The sequence below is a fragment of the Orbicella franksi genome, chromosome 15, assembly GCF_964199315.1.
Source record: "Orbicella franksi chromosome 15, jaOrbFran1.1, whole genome shotgun sequence".
Taxonomy (NCBI): Eukaryota; Metazoa; Cnidaria; class Anthozoa; order Scleractinia; family Merulinidae; genus Orbicella; species Orbicella franksi.
Window position 1 is genome coordinate 13,235,350 of NC_138159.1, and position 23,826 is coordinate 13,259,175.

Genomic DNA, 23,826 nt, shown 5'->3' on the forward strand with positions numbered 1-23,826 from the left:
TTCAAACGTAGTGGTAGTAAAGTTATTACAGTTTCTCAAGACAGATACTGTTCGAAAACAAGGGGTTTGGTTATAATAAGAGATCACCTGATATTGATCTTTCCAGCTTTGTCATAACCTTCCTTACTGAACTCTTTGTTTTGGCAATAAGTCATTTTGGTTTAACAAGTTTCTCCTGGATAAGTTAACCCTTACTGCCAATGGCTTAGCATAGGAAGTGTCCCTGTTCATATTTTCTTTCCTATTTAATTCTCTTGCTGCTTGGAACCAGATTCTGTATTTTTTAGTTCTTTCCATATGACATCCTACACAGTTTTCCTCTACAGTCAATACAAGTTTAAGTGAACTTACTGAGATATATATATAAAAAATTAGAGCTCAAAGCACCAGTTTAGGATACCTTTCTTGTCAGAGGTGCGAGACAAGAAATGTCTCTGCACTGCATGTGGACGCCCGAGGAAACAAATCCTGCTCCGATCTCATATTTCACGAACATTTTTACACGAAATTAAGCACCTTTCTGCTAAGAGGTCTCGTCCATGTTGTTCTGAATATCATCTGTTTAATTTAGGTCTCCCGTACAGTGATTTTATATCTTACCATCTATAAAAATATCCACACGTCTGCTCGGCTTGCGTCAGTTGGTTGGCCTCGCAGAAGAAAATGTTATCGTTGACAGTTTTGCGGATAATTTAGCGCGGAAAAATAATTCTTTGGTGCATTATTTACTTTCTAACCCAGCATATGACTTTATAGTTCAAATGTCTTTGTAAGGGAACAGTTTCCATCTAATACTTTCTCATATTTCGAGGGTTTCCAGTATTGATCAGTAGGTCCTCCATGCTATCGTCTACAAAATAATGGGTTTAAACCCACTGATCATTTTTATGCATAAGTTTAATGATTCGTTTTCATCACCATTCAAACGTTTTAAACCATATCAAGATCATATTTTTGTGTTCGTGTTGTTCATCGTTGGGTTCTCCAGATATCGCCCAAGAAACAGGCGCAAAGCTTCATTTTTCAATCGCGTTTTCAATTGAGCGATCTCGAAATGTTGCGTGTTTTTGTGCCTTCTCACGACTAATTTTTGAAATTCAAAGTATTTTTGGACATAATACTAACAGGTTATCTTATTCCTGTGGGCTGTTGATCGCTTTCTTTCAAATTCTTTGAGCAATCATCAGATGAAAAACTCTTCTGGTATCATTTTTTAGCGGCCATTGAAACTTCACGGACCGGCTCACGAGTGACGTCATAATGGCCAAGATCATCGGGCGCGCAATCGCATGGCCACTGAAGCAAAGTTGACCTCTCCCTCCTGCACATGACCATCTGTTGTACCAAAATGGCGGAACATACTGAGCCGATGTTTACCGCAAAGGACGTGGAAGAGGCTGTTCAAAGAGGAATTCAGAGAGGTATCGCTTCATTTAGAAGCGAAGGTAAGTCTTCCAGCACTTTACGTTCCATTTCAGAGTGTCTGGTGGAGAAAGCGAGAGTAGCTTTCATTTGTATTTAGCGTACGTGCGCGTAATTGAGAATGGTATTTTTTTTCTCTAAAAGATGTCTTGCTTTAACCACAGGTATGAGACTCCCTGGTGTTACATCAACTCCTTTACCTGGACGATCACTTGTAAGTGGGGCAATCAGTCGAGCTAGGGACCTTCTGCGATCAAATATTGGAAGTGTTAGTAGCTCCTTGGAAGCATCAGTAGCTCAACAGCCAAAGCGTAGAAGAATTGGTCATCATTACACTAAGAAGTCAGAGAAACAACCAGAACAAAAGACCTTAGAGGTTTCGGTGGTTGACTTTATGGCTCGTGAAGAATTTGTCGATGAAAAGGGAAACATCCCTCAAGTTGTTCCAGACTATAATTTAGGAAAGGAGGATATTCTGTTTTGTGGAACTGTTGATCTTATGACTAATGATAAGGAATATGCAATAAGATCAAAGATAACCGAAGTATTGGCCACACGAATTCCTGGTATATTGCCAGATGATTTTTCTTTTGTTAAAGTGTCCAGGAAGCAAGTGTGTACACCAGCATGCAAAGAGGGGCACAAATGGGATTTCCCTCAAGTCAAGACAAAAGCTGGGCAGGGTAAGCTGTATGTTCGCCTGCAAAAACCAAAAGCTCTAATTGGTGTGGAAAAACCATCAACGCTGAGTGACCTTCCATCTACTTGTCCGCTGTCTGTTCCTGAGTCTGCACCAGATGTACAGCTGGTAAATGAATGTTTTGCAGGAGGCAACATATCTGCATCCTCACTGTGTGACCCTCAGCCATCAACCTCAACTGGCAGAGTTTCATCAAGCACCATGAAAGTAGGTCCTTCCAGCATCAGTAACAGAGGAACAGGATCGCAATCTGCAGCTGTCAACATGTTGACCTGCAACCAGTCTCTTGATGAGGATGAGCAGAAAGACAGAAAAGCTCAAAGCAATGTTCCCTGATAAAGATGAGTCATACCTCTCTGATGCTAGGAGAAACAACATCACTCTAAATGACACAATTGACGATATTCTTGGCGTTGAAGCTCTTGAAGGTTGGTTTTGTTTTAGATAAAGTAAATGTGCTGATGAGATAACTCTTAGAACCTTGGTCATGGTATAGCCAACATAGATATCATGCTGCGCTGTTGAACAAATTTGTTCTGCACAATTAGTTTGGAGCTGTACAGAATCTGTTATTTTAGTTAGAAATTTAAAATTAACTTGTTATGGCTAATAAAATTATTTACTCGAACATCATTATATGGTTAACTTGAAAGGCGAAAACAATAACATCTGTTAAAAGCTGGTAATTGTGGATATGTTAAAGAATACCAGTGAAGTGGAGTTGATGTAAATGGTGGGTTTGCCTTTTTCAAGTAGAGTAGAATATCAAGTCAAAAAATAATTTAGAAATTGCTCGTAGCTGTAATATTGTTGATATTTCTTTCATGGTCAAGTATTTCCAGTGATGAGGACTAGTTGTTGATAAGTATTATTTCATTTGCAACATAAAGTTACATGCATTTGTATTTCTTACTGTATGTGTTTTCTTTTAATTCTCAGTTCCAATTTGTTTTAAAGATGCACTGGCATCGCATCGTCGGAAGTACGGACCAGAAGAAGGGGTTAATCGAATAAATGTAGACAGAGAAACTCTGTGGGAAGATAGCATCATTACTTTTAAAAGCCCAAAATTTGACACCCGAGGAACTTTGCGTGTAAGGTTTGCTGGCGAGGCAGGATTAGATGCAGGAGGTTTGAGGATGGAGTACTGCTCACTACTTGTAAAAGCCATTTTTTCGAGGGAAGCATCCTTGTTTGAAGGGTCAACTGACAGATTTGTTCCCATCTACAATACATCAGCCATCCAATCTGACATTTTTGGATTGGCTGGAAAAATGATGAGCTACATGATTGTTAATAATAATAATAATAATAATAATAATAATAATATTTAATATTTCTAAGGCGCAAATTAACATGTGAATATGATCAAATGCGCCTAACAAACCATATGAGTAATATAAATTAAAGGATATGCTATGAATAGTGTGATTAATTTAAAACTAATTATTTACAATAATTATGTACATTAGGCTAAGGTAACGAGCTAAAAATTAAAATATTAAAAACAAGGAATCTAGTAAAAATGTATATAAAACATCAAGAGCAATTCAAACGCTTTTCTAAATAAAAATGTCTTTGTTCATCATGATGTGTCATTTTCTTGCATGAGCCCAGCTGTTTATGAGTATTTGGTAACAGGGGATCTTGATAAAGCAGCACAATTGTCTTCTGTGTTGGATGTGCCCGATTGGGATATACGTGAAATCATTTCAAAGGTAACAATGTATGCAAATTATAACTGAGGAATTACCCTAATAGGTATGATTATCCACTTGCTGTATTGCCTTTCTCTTCTTCAAGTAGGAGTCATCAGATCTGTAGTAAAGAGGGTAAAGGGGGTTCCCTAAAATTTGAACTGTGTTATAAGCAAGTTCCTCTGCATACACTTCAGTTTTATGAAGGCCAGTATTGGATATAAGACTTGTATAGCTCTCATGAAGTAATAAAGGATGTAGAAGAGCAACACATGTTGTCCTTGGTTCACAAGTAACAACTCAACATAATCCATTCCGAATTTCTAAATTTAACTCATTCTTAGTGTTATTTTCTTATCCTCCTCTCTGATGGTGACACAAATAACTTGCAATGTATAACTTTGATTTGAAACATTTGCCATCATGCAAAAGTTTTGTTTTTACAATTTGACAGCTAAATGACATCAAAAGTGATGAAGACTTGAGGAACTTCTTACTGGAGAATCCTAATGTTCGTGACATATTGAATGTGGCTGGCTGGGTCAAAAACATCACTATGGCAAACAAAGGACATGCTGTAATGAATCTCCTCATTCATGAAGTGCTCACAAAACGGAAGGTTGCTTTGGATCAGCTGCGAAGGGGACTGGATTGCTTGGAAGTTCTGTCTCTGATTCAGAAATACCCTGAGGAGATGAAAGTTTACTTTGTCAAGGCAGATGGTGAACACTTAACACCAGATATCATGATCAAGAAAGTCTTCGCAAATGCAACAGGTGAAGAAGACAGTGAAGAGAAAGAAAGAGCACGAAAGTTCTTTGTACAAAGTCTTGGTGCCTTGTATGATGGTAAGTATTTCTAAATTAAGGAGTAACAACAATGATGCTGCAACCTTCTTTGAAGCAGTGTATTGAACAAGAAATTGGGTTAATGACCAAGTTTTGGAGGAAAGCAGACAAGAGATCTCCCTTGCTGAAGGCACATAGCCTCCTGAGAGGGTTGTGGATATTGGTCCTGAAGCAAGCCTGTTTGCCACAATAAATGATGAAATACATGATGGAAATTCATGCACACATTATGGGTATTTTGTATTTACACACTGTATGCCTCAGGGTTTTTTAATGAAAATGTGAAAATGGTCGATAAAGCGAGGAAACAAATTGCTGCAGAAATTACTCAGAATCCAAGCAATACCATTTACAGTGAGCATTATTTTGCATTGGAGCATGTCTTCAAGCTTCCCCCTCTCTCCCCCTCCTCCTTCCATGGTTAATTCAGTGTGATGGGTACCTGTCTCCCTCGCTCACGACTCAGTTTCCAGGATTTGCCAGGATTATTATTATCATTGTCATTATCATTAATATTATCATTATCATTGTTATTGTTATTGTTGTTGTTGTTTTTATTATTATTATTATTATTATTAGGTTTAGAAAACAGAGGAAATTCTTAATGCAGAGTCCAACATTATATGTTACAACCATTTAAACCTGAATTTCAGTGTGAACTACAACTTATACTGATGGGTAAGAGTTTTCCTGTTGATAATGATTGTAGATGACCAAAAAGGATTTTGACTAGATTTAAAAAGTCCATGTTCATTCTACATGTCAGTGAATGATTGTTTTAATTTACATTTTTAGACTTAGACAGAGGTTAAGATCTTGTTTAAGATGACTCGAGTCAAGCAACTACTTTCTTTCTGAAATTTAATTTACATCTGCAGATCAGAAAGATGATGGAATGAGAAGAGTCCTTATGTATGTGACTGCATGAAACAGTCTCCCGCCATTAGGATTAGAAGAGAGGGTAGAATTAGTCTACAAGATTGATGATTCTTCTACATTTTTTGCCGAAACCTGTCTGCTCAAGCTTCAAGTCCCAGTGGTGTTTGACTCTTTCCGTAACTTTTATGAACAGTTCAACTTTGCTGTTGATTATGGGTACAGAGGCTTTGGGTGTGTTTAATAAAATATCTTTGTGAAAATATTTTTGGCAGTTATTACAGCAAAATTAAGAGTAAGCTGCCATTGAATTAGAGCCAATGTTTGCACTTACTTGTATAGTTGACAGTTGTGTTACATTAGTTGAACAGTTTTGTAGTTGGCCTTACAATGAAACTTAGGATTATAGGGCATAGCCATCAGTCAGTAATTTCTTTCTATTTCCATGACAGAAATTACAGCAATTGAACTTCATTTTTTAAGCAGAAGATTTATGGGCACTAGAAACAAAAACACAAAAATAGGCTACAATTAAGTTTTGTTATTGTTCAAGTTATACTGATGTTTCTCTTAATCTTCATATCCCCAGAGTGATTGGAAATGATAAATCTCCTTATATCAGTGCTTTCCAATGTCCAACACAAACTTAACAAATGTATAAGGAAATGTGTAACAGATGGATAAGAGAGTATGAAAGGTCCTCATGAGAGCCCTGAGATCTTAAGATTTAGAGGGTTAACAATAGAGATCATTGCTTCTATTGGTCGGTGGTGGGATGTTAAGATTAAGAATTTCTTACAAGTAGAAAATATGTTGATGTTGATGTTGATAACTTATCTTGACTTATAATAATTATGCCAACAACCAAAACATAGACTTGTCGTTTACAAGATACCCAACTGATAAAGGGAAATCGGCATCTCTAAAAGTAAAGGAAGGAAACCTCAATGATGCACTGTCTTTGTACTTGAGATAGATGTGGAAAGTAAATAAAAGGTTTGTTCTTAAATGTTAAACAATTGCTTTAATTTTCCACCCTTCTTCCTTTTCCTACAGTACAGCCTGATAACGGTATTTTTCTAATTGAAGATGGTATACATCACTAGCCTTTCACACAGATGTTTGAGGGGGACGAATTCATGATAAAGCCGTAAAAGCACCTGTGCCTGTGTGGGAGGCAATATGCATAACAACTAATATACAATTAATATAAGTGAAGTTAAGATATAATAACAACATAATTATACATGATTGATTAATCTCATGGTATACTTCAGGAATAGGGCGTTGAAACTGTATAAAACAACACAGTACAGTGAACAATGACTTCCATGTACCCAATGCCCAATTCTCAAAACAACCTTTTTGAAATGATTGTAAAATATTTTTTTCCAAGTATACAGTGCATAATAACACCCAGTAAACTGAACGAATTCGAACACCTGAATATAGCAGTTTTCTTTGTCCTAATAATAAGCCTGACCTCCTTGAAAAAATGGCCAAGGGGGATCGAACTAATGGATTAATGGACTATGGATGGATTAATGGACACAGTCATTTTCCTTTAGAGTCTGGATTAACCAGGTTTCACTGTACCTGAGCATTTACTCAGAGCCCACAGTAATGTGATACAAAAAATGATGGATCAAAACAGACTATAAGATGATAGAACTAATAACTGATAAAAATATATTTTCACCCTAAGTTGGCATAAACCTGCATTCAAAGCAGCTTGGCCAAGTTCAGTAAAAAACCTAAACCTGAAAGAAACCTCTATCCATGGCCACTTGATATGGAAGGCCAAAGTACCCAGACGTATAGTAAATTTTCAAAGGGAACTCTGTATTATGGGGAGAACTCCCGAGGAAGAGGTAGCATACATAATTCATGTGTTATGGTAAGAGTTAAGTACTTAAAATATTTGCAAGTGTTGGGAAATCTGACTGGATTAACATTGTGGTTCTAAACCCTAACCCTAAAAGCGCTAAACTCTTCACAGAGACCAATACTCTTCCTGTTTTGTTTGTGAATGGAGTACGAAGAGTTCGCAAGTCACTCCTGATCCCATACAAACTACCTTGAGGATTCTGTGTACATTCAGTTTTACAACAAAGAAACCGCTTGCATGTACAGGTCAATCCCATAAACATTTGACTCCTGAAGTGGATTTACATTTTGTTGCCACAAATTCAGCATGTCTTGTTGAATTGGGCATCGTGGTGGGTCTACCTCAACCATGTTTACTCTTTCCACTGGAAGAGGCCCATCCCAGTCCACTCCATATAGATCAATGATCTCTGGAACTGCTTCACCAATAGCTGGATCACGAAGAGCTGTTTGTCCTTCATTACTTGGGTTGATCATTCCATTGATCCATATCTTATTAGGACTCCAGTTGTTTTCTGTGCGAATGGGACGATTATTAAATGCGGCGGCAAACTCCTATAATGCATAATTAATGCGTGCTTTAAATATGTAATGCAAAACAAACATATGCTCATTGTTCTCCAAATCAAGACTTCCACTTTCCTCCAATGCGTAAAATACACAGTAAAATAGGAAAACAACACACCTAAACACCTCACGCCAGAGTCTCTCTATCCTCTGGTTCCTAGTAGAGGAGCCGGCAATAAAACTACCACGGCCGTCACCCCTTACTTGTACCATCAATGAAGCAACAATAGAGTTCTCACCCCCATGATCTCCTCGAACACGTGAAGGCCATCCAAATTCTTCTGCTGCGTTTTGAAACAGATCACCTACTATTTCTGAACGGTTGTTGTCAGCACAGAGTAAGTATAAAATTCGTCTCGAAAAACCGTCGATGCAGCCATGAATAACGAACTTCCATCGAATTAGGGAATGATGGCCGTCAATGTGCCACAGAGAATTTGGCCCAGGAACGCTATATACCCTTCGCGTTATCACGCATGCCCACCTTAATGCAGTGTTTTCTGGATCAACACGAGTGAGTGACATCCTAATCCTATCTCTTTGAATCCTCAGCCCACGAGACCTGATAAAACCAATCAAATAGGATTCTCCTGTTGTGTTTCCATGCCGAGAAATATATCCTCTAATTAGGGCATCTAGTTCATCATCTGAAATATCCGAATATCGACTTAAGTGCCCCAGATTGTACTCTCTTACCCTTCTATACAAGGTCCAGCGCGAAATTCGTAACATCTTCGCAATATCTGTCCATGAGTAGGAAGCGCTGCGGAGGTCCTCTAGTAGTTCCTTCTCGATGACAAAGGGTGGTCTTCCTGGGTTTGCAGCATGATTCGTCTCGCGCAATCCAAAATCTGGCAAACTTACATTCCTTCGTCTCATTTGGCTTACTTTTACTCCCCAGTATTGGTATATATCTGTAAGCAAACCATACAGCTGCCCTAACACTTGACCAACGTTCCTGTCTAAATCCAGTTCCATATCAACTATTGCACGCAGGACAGATACCGCCATTTCTACTCTGTTGAGGACTAGTGCCGCTTCGTGGAACCCTAAATCAGAGTTATTATCTTGGATTTCCGTCTCCATCAACAGGTTATCAATGGAGAAAAGTATTTCCTCCCACGTAACCTCCACAATCGCCGCCATGTTTTTTTTTTTAATGTAACTTTGTTGATTCGCTGACCAATAGGACGGCGGAAATTATTGAATAAAAATCGGACGAGTTGAATAAAATTTTGACGGCGAGCACAGAAATTGGGAATTTTATTGAACAAAAACATTGTTGATTATGAGAGTGAAGAATGATCATCGCAGTTAATTTTCCAATTTAAGCAATTGGAAAGAAGAAGCCTGAAAAAATCAGGGCTTCAACGGGATTCGAACCCGTGACCTCCGCGATACCGGTGCGATGCTCTACCAACTGAGCTATGAAGCCACACATTGGGAACGAGGTCCATTAATTGAGTTCATATCTTCCCGTGAGGAGTGAAATGATTTGAAGTTTATATGAAATAATTCATATATGAACTGCGGTTGTAGATGAGAGTGAAGAATGATCATCGCAGTTAATTTTCCAATTTAAGCAATTGGAAAGAAGAAGCCTGAAAAAATCAGGGCTGCAATTAACTGCGATGATCATTCTTCACTCTCATCTACAACCGCAGTTCATATATGAATTATTTCATATAAACTTCACATCATTGTTGATTGTATTATCATTTACTGAATAACATAAAAATCATTGAACATAAAATAAGTTTTACTGAACAATAATATGAATGACTGAATTAAAAATGAGTTTTACTGAACACAAATATGACACATTGAATATAAAATGACGATTGCTGAACAAAAATATGAATCACCGGATTAAAAATGAGTTTAGTGAACAAAAATATGACACATTGAATATAAAATGACGATTACTGAATAAAAATATGAATTACTGAATATAAATTGTATCTTATTAAATATTGCAACAATCCGGCAACCATATATAATATCAGTCTAGTTTTTAAATATGTTTAAGGTTGATAAATGTTTGAGAACATATTAAAAGCTTAGCTGAAAATATGTGAATACAGCGGAAATAATCAGCAAAGTTACAATGACGCTTTCTTTAATCGACTCGAATAACAATTTCGATTTCGTTGGTTGAGTTATCAAAACTCTTTGTCTATTTTATTTTCGCAGTGTAAAATTTCAGCATGTTAAAGAAACACACATGATGTTAGTAGCCTTTTGACGTTGGTGAAAATTGTTGCAGCATCTCAGCAAAAGAGACAACGAAAGAAATCTTTGTCAAGATTTGTTGACAATTGAAAACACCGACTCGGATTTGAAAGTGCGCGCGCTGCACCATGCAAATGAGCTACTTAATGTACGCGTCAGACTTTCCTTTCAAAAACTTTTGCAAACTCGCCAAGCAAACAGAAACAATAAGAAATTATCAGGGTTTGGTTATGACTAAGCATTGTTTGGGAAATTCACAAATTATCTCCATACCAGGGTAAAGTTTTCTTACATAACTTTTCTTTACAGAATAAACGCAAAATCTTACTCGTACAAGTAGCGCGAGGAGATATTCATTCACAGCGCGAAATTGAAGTCTTGTTTTCGACCCTGAAAACTCACCTTTTCCATTAGCTCAGAGCGTAAAACTACATATAAGAGCCCTGGTTCTTATTCCCTGCCTTATATTCTGTCATCGCTGTGAAAAATCTGCAAGAGAATCTCGCAACTCTCATCATTTGATCAGGCAACGTGACATCATCCACGCGAAAGCCCCCGACATGTGCGTGGATCCGCGCGGATGTATGACGTCAGGATGACGCAATTTGTTCTAAAAATAGAAAAATTGTCCCATATCATAGGTGCGCGCGGATCCCAAGACTTACGGTCTCAGTCCCCGATTATGGCTCCTGCCAGAACCTGTATTAATCTCGGCTAATAGTGTAGCGGCTAACAGCTTTAATTGTTCACTTGGTGATACAAGCATGAAATTTGACAGGAACATTCTAAATTGAGTATTCTTTATATCTAGTCGATTAGCCACTCAAAATTCGCAATAACAAGAGCTTTTTTCAAAATGGCTAAAAATGAGTGTGATGTGATAAAATGGCGGCCATTTTGAGTAATATATTTACTTCCAACTCATCTTGAAGCAACATTTAAGCGGTTTATTACTCCCTGATTACAACTTTTTACTGCTAGCATCCTTTAAATACAGTAGATTATTCCATACACTTTAAGTTTCTGAAAATAGCCAAACAACTCTAAAGAATTCTTTCTTTAACAGACACTGATCTCATAGTACTGTTATATACAGGTTGCATTATGTGCCTATCCGGTATTCAGTACGGTAATTCAATACGCCCAGCAGTTTCTTAGCTGGGTAATTCCCAAACAATTCTTTTTTAAACAACCTCTGATCACGTATAAGTTTCAAATACACAAGTTACATTACGTGCCTACTTCAACCGAATTCTGGTATTCAGGACGGCAATTCATTACCCCCAGCAGTTTCTAGCTGGCTAATTCAAAAACAGTTTTTTAAACAAGCTTTTGATTAATTTTGTAACAGTGTCAAGTAGTGCTGCTATACAATTTACATTGTATGCCTACTATAGTCGATGACCAGGTGGAGCTACTTTTCACACGAACAGCTACACAAAGGTGTACAGTTCAGCCCAGAGCGAAGACATTTGCACCTCCCCAACAGTCCTTCCTGCAGCCACTTCTGCATGGTTAGTTCTTGACAACTTGCGGCAACTGATGGAATGTCAGTCCAAAGTATCTTCTTGCCTACTCCATCCCCAGTCAGCTGGACTTTTTGGGACAGGTCAAGGGAGAGTGGCTTGACCCCAGATAATTCCTCCTTGGTAGGCAGCATGGTTTGAATGTAGCTTGAGGGCAGACTGACTAGGTGGTATTGCATCATACGGCCTCTGTTTGCAAGCGAAGAGATTCAGTCTTGCATAATTCACACTTGTATCTGCACTGGACCTGTCATACATGACCTCGACAAACTTCTCTAGACTCTGGAGATCGGCATTGTCAAGAGCTGTCACACACTGATTGGGTGAGTTTGGTGAAGGTGGTCGAGGCCTCTTTACAGACATTCCATGTTTGCCATGCAGACTTCTTCCCTTTGCCACGGAAAGCAGACACAGCGTCGCATCCAGCGAATGCGTGAAAGAATGGGAGTCCACTGGCTTTCTCTGGACCGATTGTGTTTACCACTGTGTGCACTGGAATCAATCGAAAATTTCCTCCTTGGCCAAATGCAATCCACATTTTTTCAAGTTGACCAGGTTCGTTTAAGGATTTCATGACAAATAATATTATGGCAATAACTACCACATCCGTGTCGTTTGCCTTAATCATTAAAGCCTTACTGCCGTCCTTTGCCACATGTCGTGCGTGCACAAAAATACGTGGGTCTGCCTCTTCCTGCGTACATGGTGCTAAATCTTCTAACGCAATTACGCGATTGCAACAGACGTCTTCTTCCTTTGTCACAATGACCAAGCATGGCATGTCTGCTTTGGACAACCAGTCCGCAAGAAAATGGAAAATTCCAGTCTTCTTGTTGTTATCTCTCAGAAATCTTTTCCAATTTTGGAGGTCTTGCTGGTTGATGTAACCATTCTTCGTATCTCTTTGTCCCTTTTAGATCGTGCCTCTACTTTCAGTCTGGACTCTTTATAGCGGAGCTCCGGCGGCCCGAAGGGCCGCCAAGCGGAGCCCCATACTCATATGGGAAAGAAAAGAAATCCATGAATGGATTTTCTCATGGTTTTCATGGCTAGCGGTATTGCTCGTGGGCGCGTACGCACGACGACGACGACGACGACGGCGACGGCGGAGTTGCCCAACATGGCGGCCATACTCCAATTAATAGGTCGACAGAGACATGCACCCTCGGTCTCTACCAGAAGAATGCCATTTTTCTTGGCGGGATTTTTAAAGAAAAGAAAACGCATTTCTATTTGTTATGTCGACAAACGATAGCGGAGGTTGATCTAATGTTTTTAAGATAGGGTTGCACTGAAGGAATTAAAAAGAAAGCAAGAATTAACGGGCAAAGAAGTAGCGAAGAAGATCGCGAAAAAGAGCGAGCCAGCGCTGGGGAAGGAGGCGAGACAGTACTGAACAATGGCGTAAATTATAGCGAGTCAAGGGCTAGAGAAAGGAAGTGAAATAATGCCGAACAATGCCGTTAACCAAAGCTAACGAGGGCCATAGATAGGATGTGAAAGTACTCAGAAGACTGCAGTGCCAAGTTTTTTAAAATTCGCGCGTTGTGACGTTGTGCAGCCGTGCAAGAAAAGTCACATGATTTGGTCAGGTGATGAACAAGAGAAATCAAACATGTCCGAGTGTTACAAAACAGTAAACACTGCGGGAAAAAGTGATTGATTCGTTGATCTGTCGAAAAGATTAGTTCAGTTCAGTCTTCACAACTTTTGCTGCAAGTTTCTGCCTGCAAGATTTACACTGGCCGAACTGATGCTGCCAACTTGCGGTAAGTGACTTTTGTTGTTGCGTTTGCTATGAAAATTAACAAGTTGCCTCAGCGATATAAGCTTATTTTCAATTGGAATCCTTTGAAAGTCTTCCTTATTTGAAGCCATGCTGTGAGACAATTTATAAATTGCATCGTTTTAATTTCTCTCATCTCTAAACAATAGCAAGTGAATCGCTTTGTGGAGGTTGTTGTAAGTTGTAAACAAATTAAGCTTTCTGTCGATTTTCGTCGTCAACCTAAGCTTATAACCTCACGTCTAAAAATAAGCTTAACCAAAACCGTATTTGTAAACACGGCCGGGCGAGTTTTGAAGTTTTCTCTGTGTTAGTTGGCACAGCCGCCTCGTAGACTGCTAAAATTTCTTCTTCTGTTGTTGAAAACCAAGAAAGGTGTACAAACAGGATTTGCTAAATTTACTTTCAACGTTCCTATGTGAAGATTTGCATATTGTGATTACAAAGTATGGAGATTTCCTCGTTTTGTTAGTTCAGTTTATTCGGTTTGGCGAAATGCTCGGGTGAATTCCCAGGTTAATTTGGCTGAAGACTGGCAAAGCTACCGCCGATAGAATGACTGCAAAGCTAAATTAAGCCGTCGACAAAAATGCACACTGTAATATTCAGATTTAAGCGTGAATAATTATTAAACTTTTAACACTGCAAGGTTAAACGAATTTTCTTTATCCTCTCTTTCATTCGGTTACCTTTCAATGAGAAGGATTTGCTTTTGATACTCAGATGAAGTGATATGCATAATTATTGTGTTTATAATGTAGATTTCCTCGTTTTATTTTGTTATCTGTCCAATTAGTTCAGTTTGGTGAAATGCTTATATAGTCCAAATGTCGAGTAGACGATTGTGCATGTAAATCCTGTGTGCAAATAAAGCTCTACTTTCATTTTGATTTACTATTTCATTTTATTAGTGCCACTGCTTTTGGTTGGGGGTAGATGGATTATTCCCGAAATATGCAGTATTTACACTTAATATGGAAATGTTCCTCAAAAGTGAGATTGTACTAATGGAAAAAAAAAATGCGAAGAGCTTTACTCGGTAAACTGAACAGTGTAAATGACATTTACATACTTAGAAAAAATTTAGGGAGTAGAAGTTCTTGCCCTGACCACTTTTCGGTAATAGAAATAAGTTTTACATACATACATACATACATACATACATACAGACAGACAGACAGACAGACAGACATACACAATTTAGTTGGTGAGAGCGCTCTCCTCTCTCCACACACACACACACTCTCTCTCTGCTCTTTTCTTCACACTAATTTTGTTATTAACTACATTGTAACTCATTAACTGTCACTCACTGTTTTCTTTGTTGGCATGCATACTTTTTTTTGCTTGTCAAAGAAAGTTTCAGTTTCTTCCTGGCTGTTTCCTTTGTCCTGTCCAGTACCAATTCCTTTGTAATATAACTTTGTGAATTCTCTATTCTCCTTAAATTTTATCTTGTCAGAGTGATAGAATGCACTCTCAGAGTGTTCAATCATTGTTTTCAGTCGCTACAATTTTCAGGAAAAAAGCAATAGTTTTCTTAATTTCCTTTTACTTTGTGTTAGGACCTTTTAGCATGCTCATAATTGACCCATGGGCAAAATTTTGAATAAAGTAAAGAATTAGATCTGTTTTAGTGTTAAGTATTTTTAAATTATTATGAATTACATGTAGGCATTTCTTTTTAGTTTTTATTTTTTATTTTAGTCACATGTGATGTTTTATGATTTTACCGACGTATACCATGTAAATGTAAATAATGCACTAGAATTAGCCAATCAGAAGGTGCATTGTATCAGCTTTAAACACAAACCATATGTAATAAATGTATGTAAGTGATATTTTTATGACAGAGAACTGAACAGGGCAAGAACTTCTCTTTCTTTTGTAAATTTATATATTCATTCCTCTCATTGCTGTCAAAATGTCTTAGGAACCTTCATTTTTGATAGTCCATTATTTTCCACCATACCTAGCACAGAAGCTCACAAAATCCTAACTAATAACCAACATTTGTGTATCTCTGGCCTTTGCTGTGTACTACGTGTATATTCTGTTATCCTGCCTTAACTGCTAGAAACAATTTTGACAGAGCTGTTTCAACAGTTTCACTTAAATTAATTCCCAGTAACAGCGCTACATGTGGCAGTGTTATTGGGTATGAACTTTATGGAGGGTTTAAATTTTTATTTTTTTATGATTACAGGAGACAACAAAATATACATGTGTATACATAACCTCATGTTGGTGTTGGTTGCGAATCGTAGTTCATAATAGTCATCCTATTACGGGTAAGGGTGAAAAGTTCAGAAAGTTTAGAACATCTCTTCCCCCAGCACACCTTCTGTCTACAGGTGCAATTATTGGGAGGTTATATATATACGAAAAGTAATGTAAAGTTATAAACTTAACATTAAAATCTGACATTTGAATGCCTCCTTTGCTAAAATTAGTCACGATTTAATTGTTATCACTCCCTGTGAATTCATAGCGATTTCAGAGGCAAATTATCACCTAATGTGGAAGTCCTGTCTTCAAGTTAGGGAAAATGACACAAAAAAAGTTACAGTGAAAGTAAAGAGAATTGTGAATGTTGATGTGGTGTACTTTGTACATCATGTAAAGGTATTTGGTGAGTGCCAAAGGCATAACATTTCATGCATTGCTTTTTCAGGACAAATTATATAACAGTGATGTTTTAAGGTGTGATCACAAAAATAGTGAGTACAATGTCCAGGCAGTACCAGTTTATGGAAGGCATATGCAGACAGTAAGAGGAACTGTAAGCATAATACCGGGTAAGTTTGTTTTATGCTTTTGACTTCTTGTACTTGGATTTTGTGCCATTTCATCACAAGAATAGGTGTTGAAAGATGCAATAGTTGTTGCAGTTTATTTTTGAAGGCAAACTTATAAGTCTGCCTATGCTGGATAACAGCCATGTGTAAACTTAATGTAAAGCAAACACTCTGTTAAAGGTGGGGCAACCCTAAAACCCAGAAACTGGAAGCCGGAATCCAGAACGAAAAACTGGAATCCAGTAACCGCAAACCAGAATCCACAAATCGAAGAAAACAAGTTCTTCTAATACTCGAAAATTGTTTTGCTTAGGTTTTTGCCTGTAAAAAGTAAGCAGCCAAGTAAAAAGGACCTCAAACTGACACAAAAATTCCCCATCTGTTGAAACTCGTGCAACCGTTATTGCTAGTGAGGGCTATAATCATGAGATTCTTAGTAAAGTGCGTCATAATTTAATTCCAAGCACCCTGAGAGCGTCTAAAATAAGCTTGCTGGCAATTAACTGCACGGCCATGGGCCGAGTGCAGTTCATGTTCTACCAGTGTTTTTTTTTTTTTTTTTTTTTTTGTGGTCGGTGACCAGACCCAAACTTCCTCTCAGCCAAATTTTGAATCACGCAACCTGTGATGTTTATTTGCCATAAGCTGTTGAAACGTTAATACAAGGACAATGTTACGGATATTGTTTTCTTTATTTGTGTATAATATATATTTCTTCTGGTTTTATCGAAGCGTTGGATTCAAAGGGAAATAATAAATACGCTAACAACGCTAAAAAAGGGTATTACGTCAGCCATGGAATGCGCTGACGTTGCATCTGTCATTTTCGGTACATGACAAATGCACTGTAAGATCATGTTTACTTTGCAAGTTTATTTTGCCAGAAGCGATGGTCATTAATTTATGTGCAATTTTGTGAGTATTTCTTGTGGGTCTCGGCAAATGAAGTGAATTCTTTGGCTGTTTCATCGCAGTGAGTTAAGAGATTTGAAGAAAAATTAAGTATTTGCCGAGGTAAACAAGAGCTTGCCAGAACTTGCAATGTTTAAGTCAGTGCTAGGAGAAAAAACACAACCGTTCCAAAATTAGCCGTGGATAACGTAAACCCCCCTGACTGTGTGACTTGCGTGACCACTTCAAAGCGCAAGCAAATTAAATTTTGACATTTCAGGAAGAAAGCTGTTTATTAAAAGCATTATTAATAGCGTGACACTCGTTTCCTTTTGTATCATTCATGGGCATGTCCCGAGCGAACTTCCAGATTAAGACCATTACATCATCATAGATTTCGCAAAGGCTAAGACTGATGGTGCGATAAGATATGACACAGTTTGTGTTGATCAAGTGATGTGTTTACAGTAATCAGTGAATCATCAAGGACTGCTTTGGAATGTGCACTGCATTGTGACTGTAGTATTAACAAAACAGTTAAATTTTAAAAGCGCGGTTATAAGATTTAAAAGATCTTCTTTGTTCATTTTGTTTAATAAGTGATCTGCAATTTACCAGAGGTATAAATTTACCCTTTATGTCTAGTAGATACTGCCGGAACAAGATAGAAAATGTCATAGAGAACAGGATGTCTGTCAGTGGCAGCCCCCTGTACATTGACGGTCACGCCCCCCACTTTCGAAGTTCAAAGGCTAACCTGGCTCATCTTAATATAATATTTGATTTGTCCAACAGATACCAAACTAGTTCCGGATCAACACTATTTCCACACTGATACTGTGACAAATCAGCATTTCATATTCTTGGCAGCCGTCATATTAAAACAATTCATATAAATGTTGTACACTTTAATTACCTCCGTCTGCTTCTCACTTGCTAACAGATCGGACCACATGTTGTTAAAAGATGCTTAAAGACTGCCAGAAACTCACCACAATAGCTTGTTGTTATTGTGCCACTCACCAGTCTTCTCATACCAATTTGATCTAGACAAGAACTGCACTCTCACCAGAGCCAGGTTGAACAAAAGATGTGTAACTAAGCCTTTGAGCAGGCTCTTGTGTTTGGGCCAGGGACTTGAGCGGTAAAGCTGCATGAAGGCACTCGCTGACATGCCCATGCAGAAAAACACTAGACACTTATTTAGCCTGCTCAGGCACTAGAGACAGATAGTAGAGCCTGCTCGCAGGCTATGAGTAACTATCCACCTGAAAAATCACTAACCCTGACTGGAAAGTGATTACCCAATGGATAGCTTTATCCAGCTTTTGAACAATTGGGCCAGATGTATAGCTAAGGGTTGTTCAGAACTAGTCAAAAATGTTTTAGCAATTACAGTTTGTAGCTGAAGTAAAGCCAAGAAAGTAAATAACAGCAAAATAGTTTTTCCCCATATTTATTTATTAGACATTGCTGAAGTGAATTATTTCTATCATCATTCATAATATCTGGATTCAGGATTCTAGTTTCCAGTTCCGGATTCTGGTTTCCGGATTCAGTTTTTTAGGGTTGTCCTTAATGATGTATGTGCATGTTAATCTTGAATAATCTGAAATTTCAGAGAGGTTAAGAATATCATATCATATCTGTGATGGTTCTGTATCTGTTGGTGTGCAACGATCTACACCAATATTTCAACGTAATAATGTACAGTGTATATTAATTAACCAAATTATGCTGTTTTTAGTTGACCAATGCTACTATTGTAATGTGATGTTGAAGCCCACAAATTGACAAACATGCCCAGTGTCAACTTGTCAAATATATGAAGTGGCCAGACAGTCTAGATTACAAAATATTCTGAAAGTTGGAATTACCAGGTAAGATATTTCTTAAACATTATTTTGTAATTAATGATTTCTCAGACATTGTTTTCTTCAAGAAAAGATTCATACCCCACATGGAGGTTTTTTTCTCTATTAGAGCTCTATCTTCCTGATACTTTAATTTGGAATTTTTGAAGACTGGCCATGAATGGGTGTTGGGTGTGAATATCTTCTGGTACTGCACATTCAGATTTACATGTAGTAAGCAAGAACATCAGTATTTATCCTGACAAACTCTGATTTTCTTTTGGAAGCTGAACTCATATGCAGTTTTATTATATGGCTAGCTCCGTGAGCGGGCAAGATGAATCAAATCCTGCGCTGTGATTGGCTACCCGAGCGGGCAAGATGGAGCTATCTTGCCCGCTCGGGACTACCCGCCGTGTCCCGCAAGAAAAATTTCCCCGAAAGCCATATAATAAATCCTTTATTGACCAAGCTTGTTCGGTCAAGATGGCTGGATATTGGCCTCGTTCTTTTTTCGCGTGTTTTTGGACCTCGACTCCGTCTCGGTCCATAAACACGCAAAAAAAGAACTTGGTCAATATCCAGCCATCTTGACCTCACACTTGGTCAATAACCCATACGTACAGTTATATGTACAACCAAACAGCCTGGATGGCCCTTTGATTGGGACTGGGCACATTGTTGTAACTTGCAATGTTCCAGTTTCTTGTTTAAAGCAAATTGTATTTGATCTCAAAAGCAAGTCACCAAGTTCATTTCAGTTATTAAGTTTTCTTTGCATCTCAGGGCAGAGCCTGCCACTGTGAAAGTTGGGGTACCAGCCCGGGGAGGTACTTTGGGAATTTCTGGGTGGGGATGTGCCGCTTGGACCCTGGAACCCGTAGCCTATACCAGAGCTAGTTCAGCTGAATTTTGCTACCCTATACTAGAGTAAACTCCCCAAATCCCCCCATCTATCGACACTGTTGAGGCTGATTTGCCTAAATTTAAACTTGCTGATTTGATTTTTTTATATTTTTGAGTGGCAATTCCTGATTTCCTTAGTCTAAATAAAATCTTCAACCAAGTAGTCAATTTTGTGAAAAATGATATCCTATTCTAGACCCAAACGCTCTGATTTATATACCCTATCCTAGAGTAAACTGCTTGAAAACCATATCCTTCACAGCGGTACATACCTATATAGCCCATATATGGCAGTGCCCCCCCCGGGGGTACCAGCCCCTAGCATTTGATTCACTAACACTCAGTAAACAACTAACAATGAAGTACACTGTATATCAAAGAAAGGAATGTCATCTGTTAGTGTGTAAAGATTATAATAAATTATAATCGATGTGTTTTTATCTGAATAACAGTGGTGTTCAAGTAGCAGCTACAGTATGATTACATGTCTGTTCCTGTCATTCAATATATGAACAGTTTACACATGGGCAGCCTGTGTTAAGACATCAAAGATTTTCAAAGCAACCATGGCCTGGTGAGATATTTCTGAAGAAATATAAATTTAAAGTCCTTATGATTGCTTATAGGCATTGATTTTTATTGTAAACAATATCTTACTGAGTGTATTTTTCCTGTGTACTAATTGTTGTAGAACACAGAGATCACTATAAGTATGACAGAGATATTAAAGTGTGAAAAGTTCTATAAACAAATGCATGCAGGAACAAATTAATTTATGATGGACGCAGCTTCTGAGAGATCCCCAATGTTAATGGAACATACACCGTACATACATGCAAAAGAGTTCAATAATTTATTACTTAAGATTGCAATGATTTGTTTGGTTTCTCTGTATTTACAGACAACTTGATGGGATTATAATTTCTGTACCAAGGTCATTGAATAAACTGGCTTAGAAGTTGAGTTCTGCAACCCATCCTGTGTGTTGTAATATCATGGCTGCAACACTGTGACAGATACACTGTATTACATTATTAAGAAACACATATATTAACTAATTATTTAAGGTGCCTGTTAAATTAATCAGTTTTTCTTAGAGATAATTTACTCATGGTTTATTTAAATAATTGCTTTTTAGGCTTTAAAATGATATTTATCGTGTTTGTAAATCAATTTTGTGATAATCTGCATTGGACATGGCATAAATTAATATTTTGCCAACACGAAATGGAGACAGACAGCCTTGCCATTTGCAACGTCCAATAAGGCTAATTTGTTCCCTACTGTTGTACAAATAGTGTTCTCTTGTTTATAAATTATTTCAATCTGTTGTTTAAATGATTGCCTCATAACCCCTATGTCCAGTTTGGTGCATGTAGGATATTGATGTATTGTTTATCCATTTTGCTGTAAGTTATCTTAATTGATGTGTCAATCAAAACATATCTTGGATATGCTGGGCTCTTCTGACAAATGTGCCTATGCCTCATAACCTTTGAGTGCATTTGGTTGTGTAGTGCAGACAAAATACATGTACATAATATAACTTACTCGTAGCTTGCTTATAATTCTTGTTATAATTTAATCATAGCAAAATTAATTAATGGAACCCAATAACAGCTCCTGTAGTCCACAATCTCAGTCAAGAAGAAGAACAAATTACATTAAAATTGAATAATAAAATTATTATTAGATGCCTATGCAAGTATTCATGATCAGCAAAAAAAATATCATAATTACCATTCATGCAAGAGTGATTTTGCTTATTGCAAACCCTTTCAGCAGGAGGAGACTCCAGACAAAAGTGAAGATGGCTAAATGTATCTTTGGGGACAAGTTAGAAAACAAAACTTTACAACTTTTCACATATGTATACTATTTTGGTATTTTTGCGAGATTTCATTTGGTAGAGATTTAGGGACTGAGTAGTTTAACCACTGCATTTCAATCAGTCCCAACAGCAAAAAAATGTTTAAACTTCTTTTGTGTGGGAGTCCCCATGTTAACTAAGAAAGAATATAATGATTAATAACAATGTCTTGTCCTTCTGAATAAGGTAGGAAAGAACACGAAATGCCACCAAAAAGCACAGAAGACAGTTCTGTTATGTGATCAAGATTTTTAGTGGCTTCCCAGAAATCCTTGAAGTCATTGCTCTATATTTCACAATCACACCATCTTACACCTCGATCTGTTGATGTGATCCTATTTCCAGCTGAAACTATTAAATAGTTCGCAATTTACCTCACATACATGTTCGATTATTTTCATTAGTAACAGCATTCCGAAAAAATAACTGAGGAGTTCCGCTTTTAGGCTCGGCTAAATCTATATATTACACATCAAACACAATGTCAAGTCTTTAGTACTTGGTAGAATATGATCTAACTCTTGGAAGGATGTCGTCATTGGCGTAATCATCAAAATAATTAATGTCTTTGACGTACGTGGGGGTTGGGAGTTGGCAAGAGCTGATCCATCTATGATGATTGCATCTGCTTCTGGTTCTGTGTTTGGCATCACAGTCTCACCCAATTGCGATTTCTGGCATGTGTGAAGTTTTCCACTGTCACTGAGGGAAGCTGGGGCTGACTGGTTTTCGTTCTGGAAGAATTTATGCAAATCACACTGTCTGCTTTGACGTGAAATGTAGAGTTGGGAAAATAGGTGACAGTCCTCTTTCAGTGTCTTCTCCTTGGAACTGGCAGCACTGGAAATTCCTCTTGCTTGAAAAAAGTAATCTTGTTCTTTTTGATTGGTTGATAAAACAAAGTCTGCTCTTCTTTCTTCAATCCTTCGATGAAGGATTGGAACTGATCTTTGCTTCTGCTATGGTGAGTGGCAACAAGTCTTGAATTAGCTGGATCGGCAATGTCTTTTGTGTCTATTACGAGGAGATCCTTGGACTCTTCTTTAAAAGGATTGCCATTTCTTTAAGTACTGTGAATAGCTTTGCCACTTTCTCAAAGAGTGCTATTTGAGCACTTCCGCCTTGTTCGTGATCCTTCCTACTGATTGTTGCATCTTTAGTTCCCGCAACCTAGCGGGCAACTAGGCGGATCACCTCTGGTCCAGCTATCATCCACCTCTGGAAAGCTATAGGGTCCTCTGTCAAACCTATCACTCCTCCATCATCCTTTTTGACTGCATTGTTTTGTTCGTGGGCTTGGTCGATTGTAATTGACGAGAGTTCTTTGCAAGATTTGTGCACAACAAAATGTCCTTTGAAGAACTCTCTTGCTACTTCTGGATATTGTTGATTGATGGTCATCATATCTCTGAGGTGAATTGAAAGACACCGTGCATAATTCACATTGTTGTTTACAAAGAAATAGGGAAAGAGTTCCATCAGCGCCTCACGATATAGGCAAAAGTCAGCTTCTCTGAATGAACGAATCAGTGTTAGAATGGTTAGCTCTAGAGCTAAAACAGGATCCCAAAATGCGAACTGTGGACTTTCGAGTCTTCGTTTCTTACACCAATCTTGAGATCAAGAACACCTTGTGGACTTTGAGATGTCTCTCTGCTATAGCTGTTATATGCAGCTTTCCTCTGCTTGTCGATAGAAAACATGCTGTGATCTTATGTGCTTGACGAGATCTGGTAATACCTGAAGCTGACAGATAAGATTCTGCAGTACCAGATGAGGCAACTCCTGCCTCAACAAAAGCACTTGTGCAGCCACTGTCCTGAAGTAAAGTAAATTCTGCATACGAGCCAAGTGGCCCATCAGGCCGGAGCTTATCCCGGTCAATTTCAGAGCAGCCATTTCTATGTGAAGACCTATCTTTGAGATGAATTATCTGAGAGGTTTAAAGTGCAAAAAGCTGTAAAACA

The 23,826-nt window shown here is 38.0% G+C and overlaps 2 protein-coding genes, 1 long non-coding RNA gene and 1 pseudogene across 6 annotated transcripts; 3 read left to right on the plus strand and 1 right to left on the minus strand.

The window, feature by feature from the left end:
• Positions 1-779: 779 nt before the first annotated feature.
• Positions 780-2,570, plus strand: LOC145470295 (uncharacterized; annotated as a pseudogene). The gene is made up of 2 exons (XR_014042475.1): positions 780-1,445; positions 1,587-2,570. The product of XR_014042475.1 is annotated as an uncharacterized LOC145470295 (transcript).
• Positions 2,571-3,717: 1,147 nt separating this feature from the next.
• On the plus strand, positions 3,718-6,074 carry LOC145470109 (uncharacterized). 2 transcript variants are annotated; one of them, XM_081453943.1, is made up of 3 exons: positions 3,718-3,840; positions 4,274-4,667; positions 5,247-6,074. In XM_081453943.1, the coding sequence occupies exons 1-3, from the start codon at positions 3,730-3,732 to the stop codon at positions 5,270-5,272; spliced, it is 531 nt and encodes a 176-aa protein (XP_081310069.1). In that variant the 5' UTR covers positions 3,718-3,729; the 3' UTR covers positions 5,273-6,074. The 2 variants fall into 2 exon arrangements, with proteins under 2 accessions (XP_081310069.1, XP_081310068.1); XM_081453942.1 differs by having other exon boundaries at positions 5,546-6,074.
• Positions 6,075-7,610: 1,536 nt separating this feature from the next.
• LOC145470126 (uncharacterized) lies at positions 7,611-9,604 on the minus strand. Its single transcript, XM_081453958.1, has 2 exons — positions 8,237-9,604; positions 7,611-7,945 (listed from the first exon to the last, which is right to left on the minus strand). Exons 1-2 carry the CDS (start codon positions 9,141-9,143, stop codon positions 7,647-7,649), a joined length of 1,206 nt encoding a protein of 401 aa, XP_081310084.1. The 5' UTR covers positions 9,144-9,604; the 3' UTR covers positions 7,611-7,646.
• A 6,268-nt stretch (positions 9,605-15,872) lies between these two features.
• Positions 15,873-21,644, plus strand: LOC145469860 (uncharacterized). 2 transcript variants are annotated; one of them, XR_014042386.1, is made up of 4 exons: positions 15,873-16,339; positions 18,978-19,110; positions 20,442-20,563; positions 20,891-21,644. It is a non-coding gene; the product is annotated as an uncharacterized LOC145469860 (long non-coding RNA). The 2 variants fall into 2 exon arrangements; XR_014042385.1 differs by having other exon boundaries at positions 15,884-16,339; positions 20,442-21,644.
• Positions 21,645-23,826: the final 2,182 nt, after the last annotated feature.

What these genes read in the sequence shown, in the direction of transcription:
- LOC145470126 (XM_081453958.1), bottom strand. Translation starts at nt 9,143, where the DNA reads ATGGCGGCGATTGTGGAGGTTACGTGGGAGGAAATACTTTTCTCCATT. An exon ending in TGTTCGAGGAGATCATGGGG is followed by an intron (nt 7,946 to 8,236) that starts GTGAGAACTCTA and finishes CCATTCGCACAG; the next exon opens with AAAACAACTGGAGTCCTAAT.
- LOC145470109 (XM_081453942.1), top strand. Translation starts at nt 3,730, where the DNA reads ATGAGCCCAGCTGTTTATGAGTATTTGGTAACAGGGGATCTTGATAAA. An exon ending in TACGTGAAATCATTTCAAAG is followed by an intron (nt 3,841 to 4,273) that starts GTAACAATGTAT and finishes ACAATTTGACAG; the next exon opens with CTAAATGACATCAAAAGTGA. An exon ending in TCTTGGTGCCTTGTATGATG is followed by an intron (nt 4,668 to 5,545) that starts GTAAGTATTTCT and finishes TTACATCTGCAG; the next exon opens with ATCAGAAAGATGATGGAATG.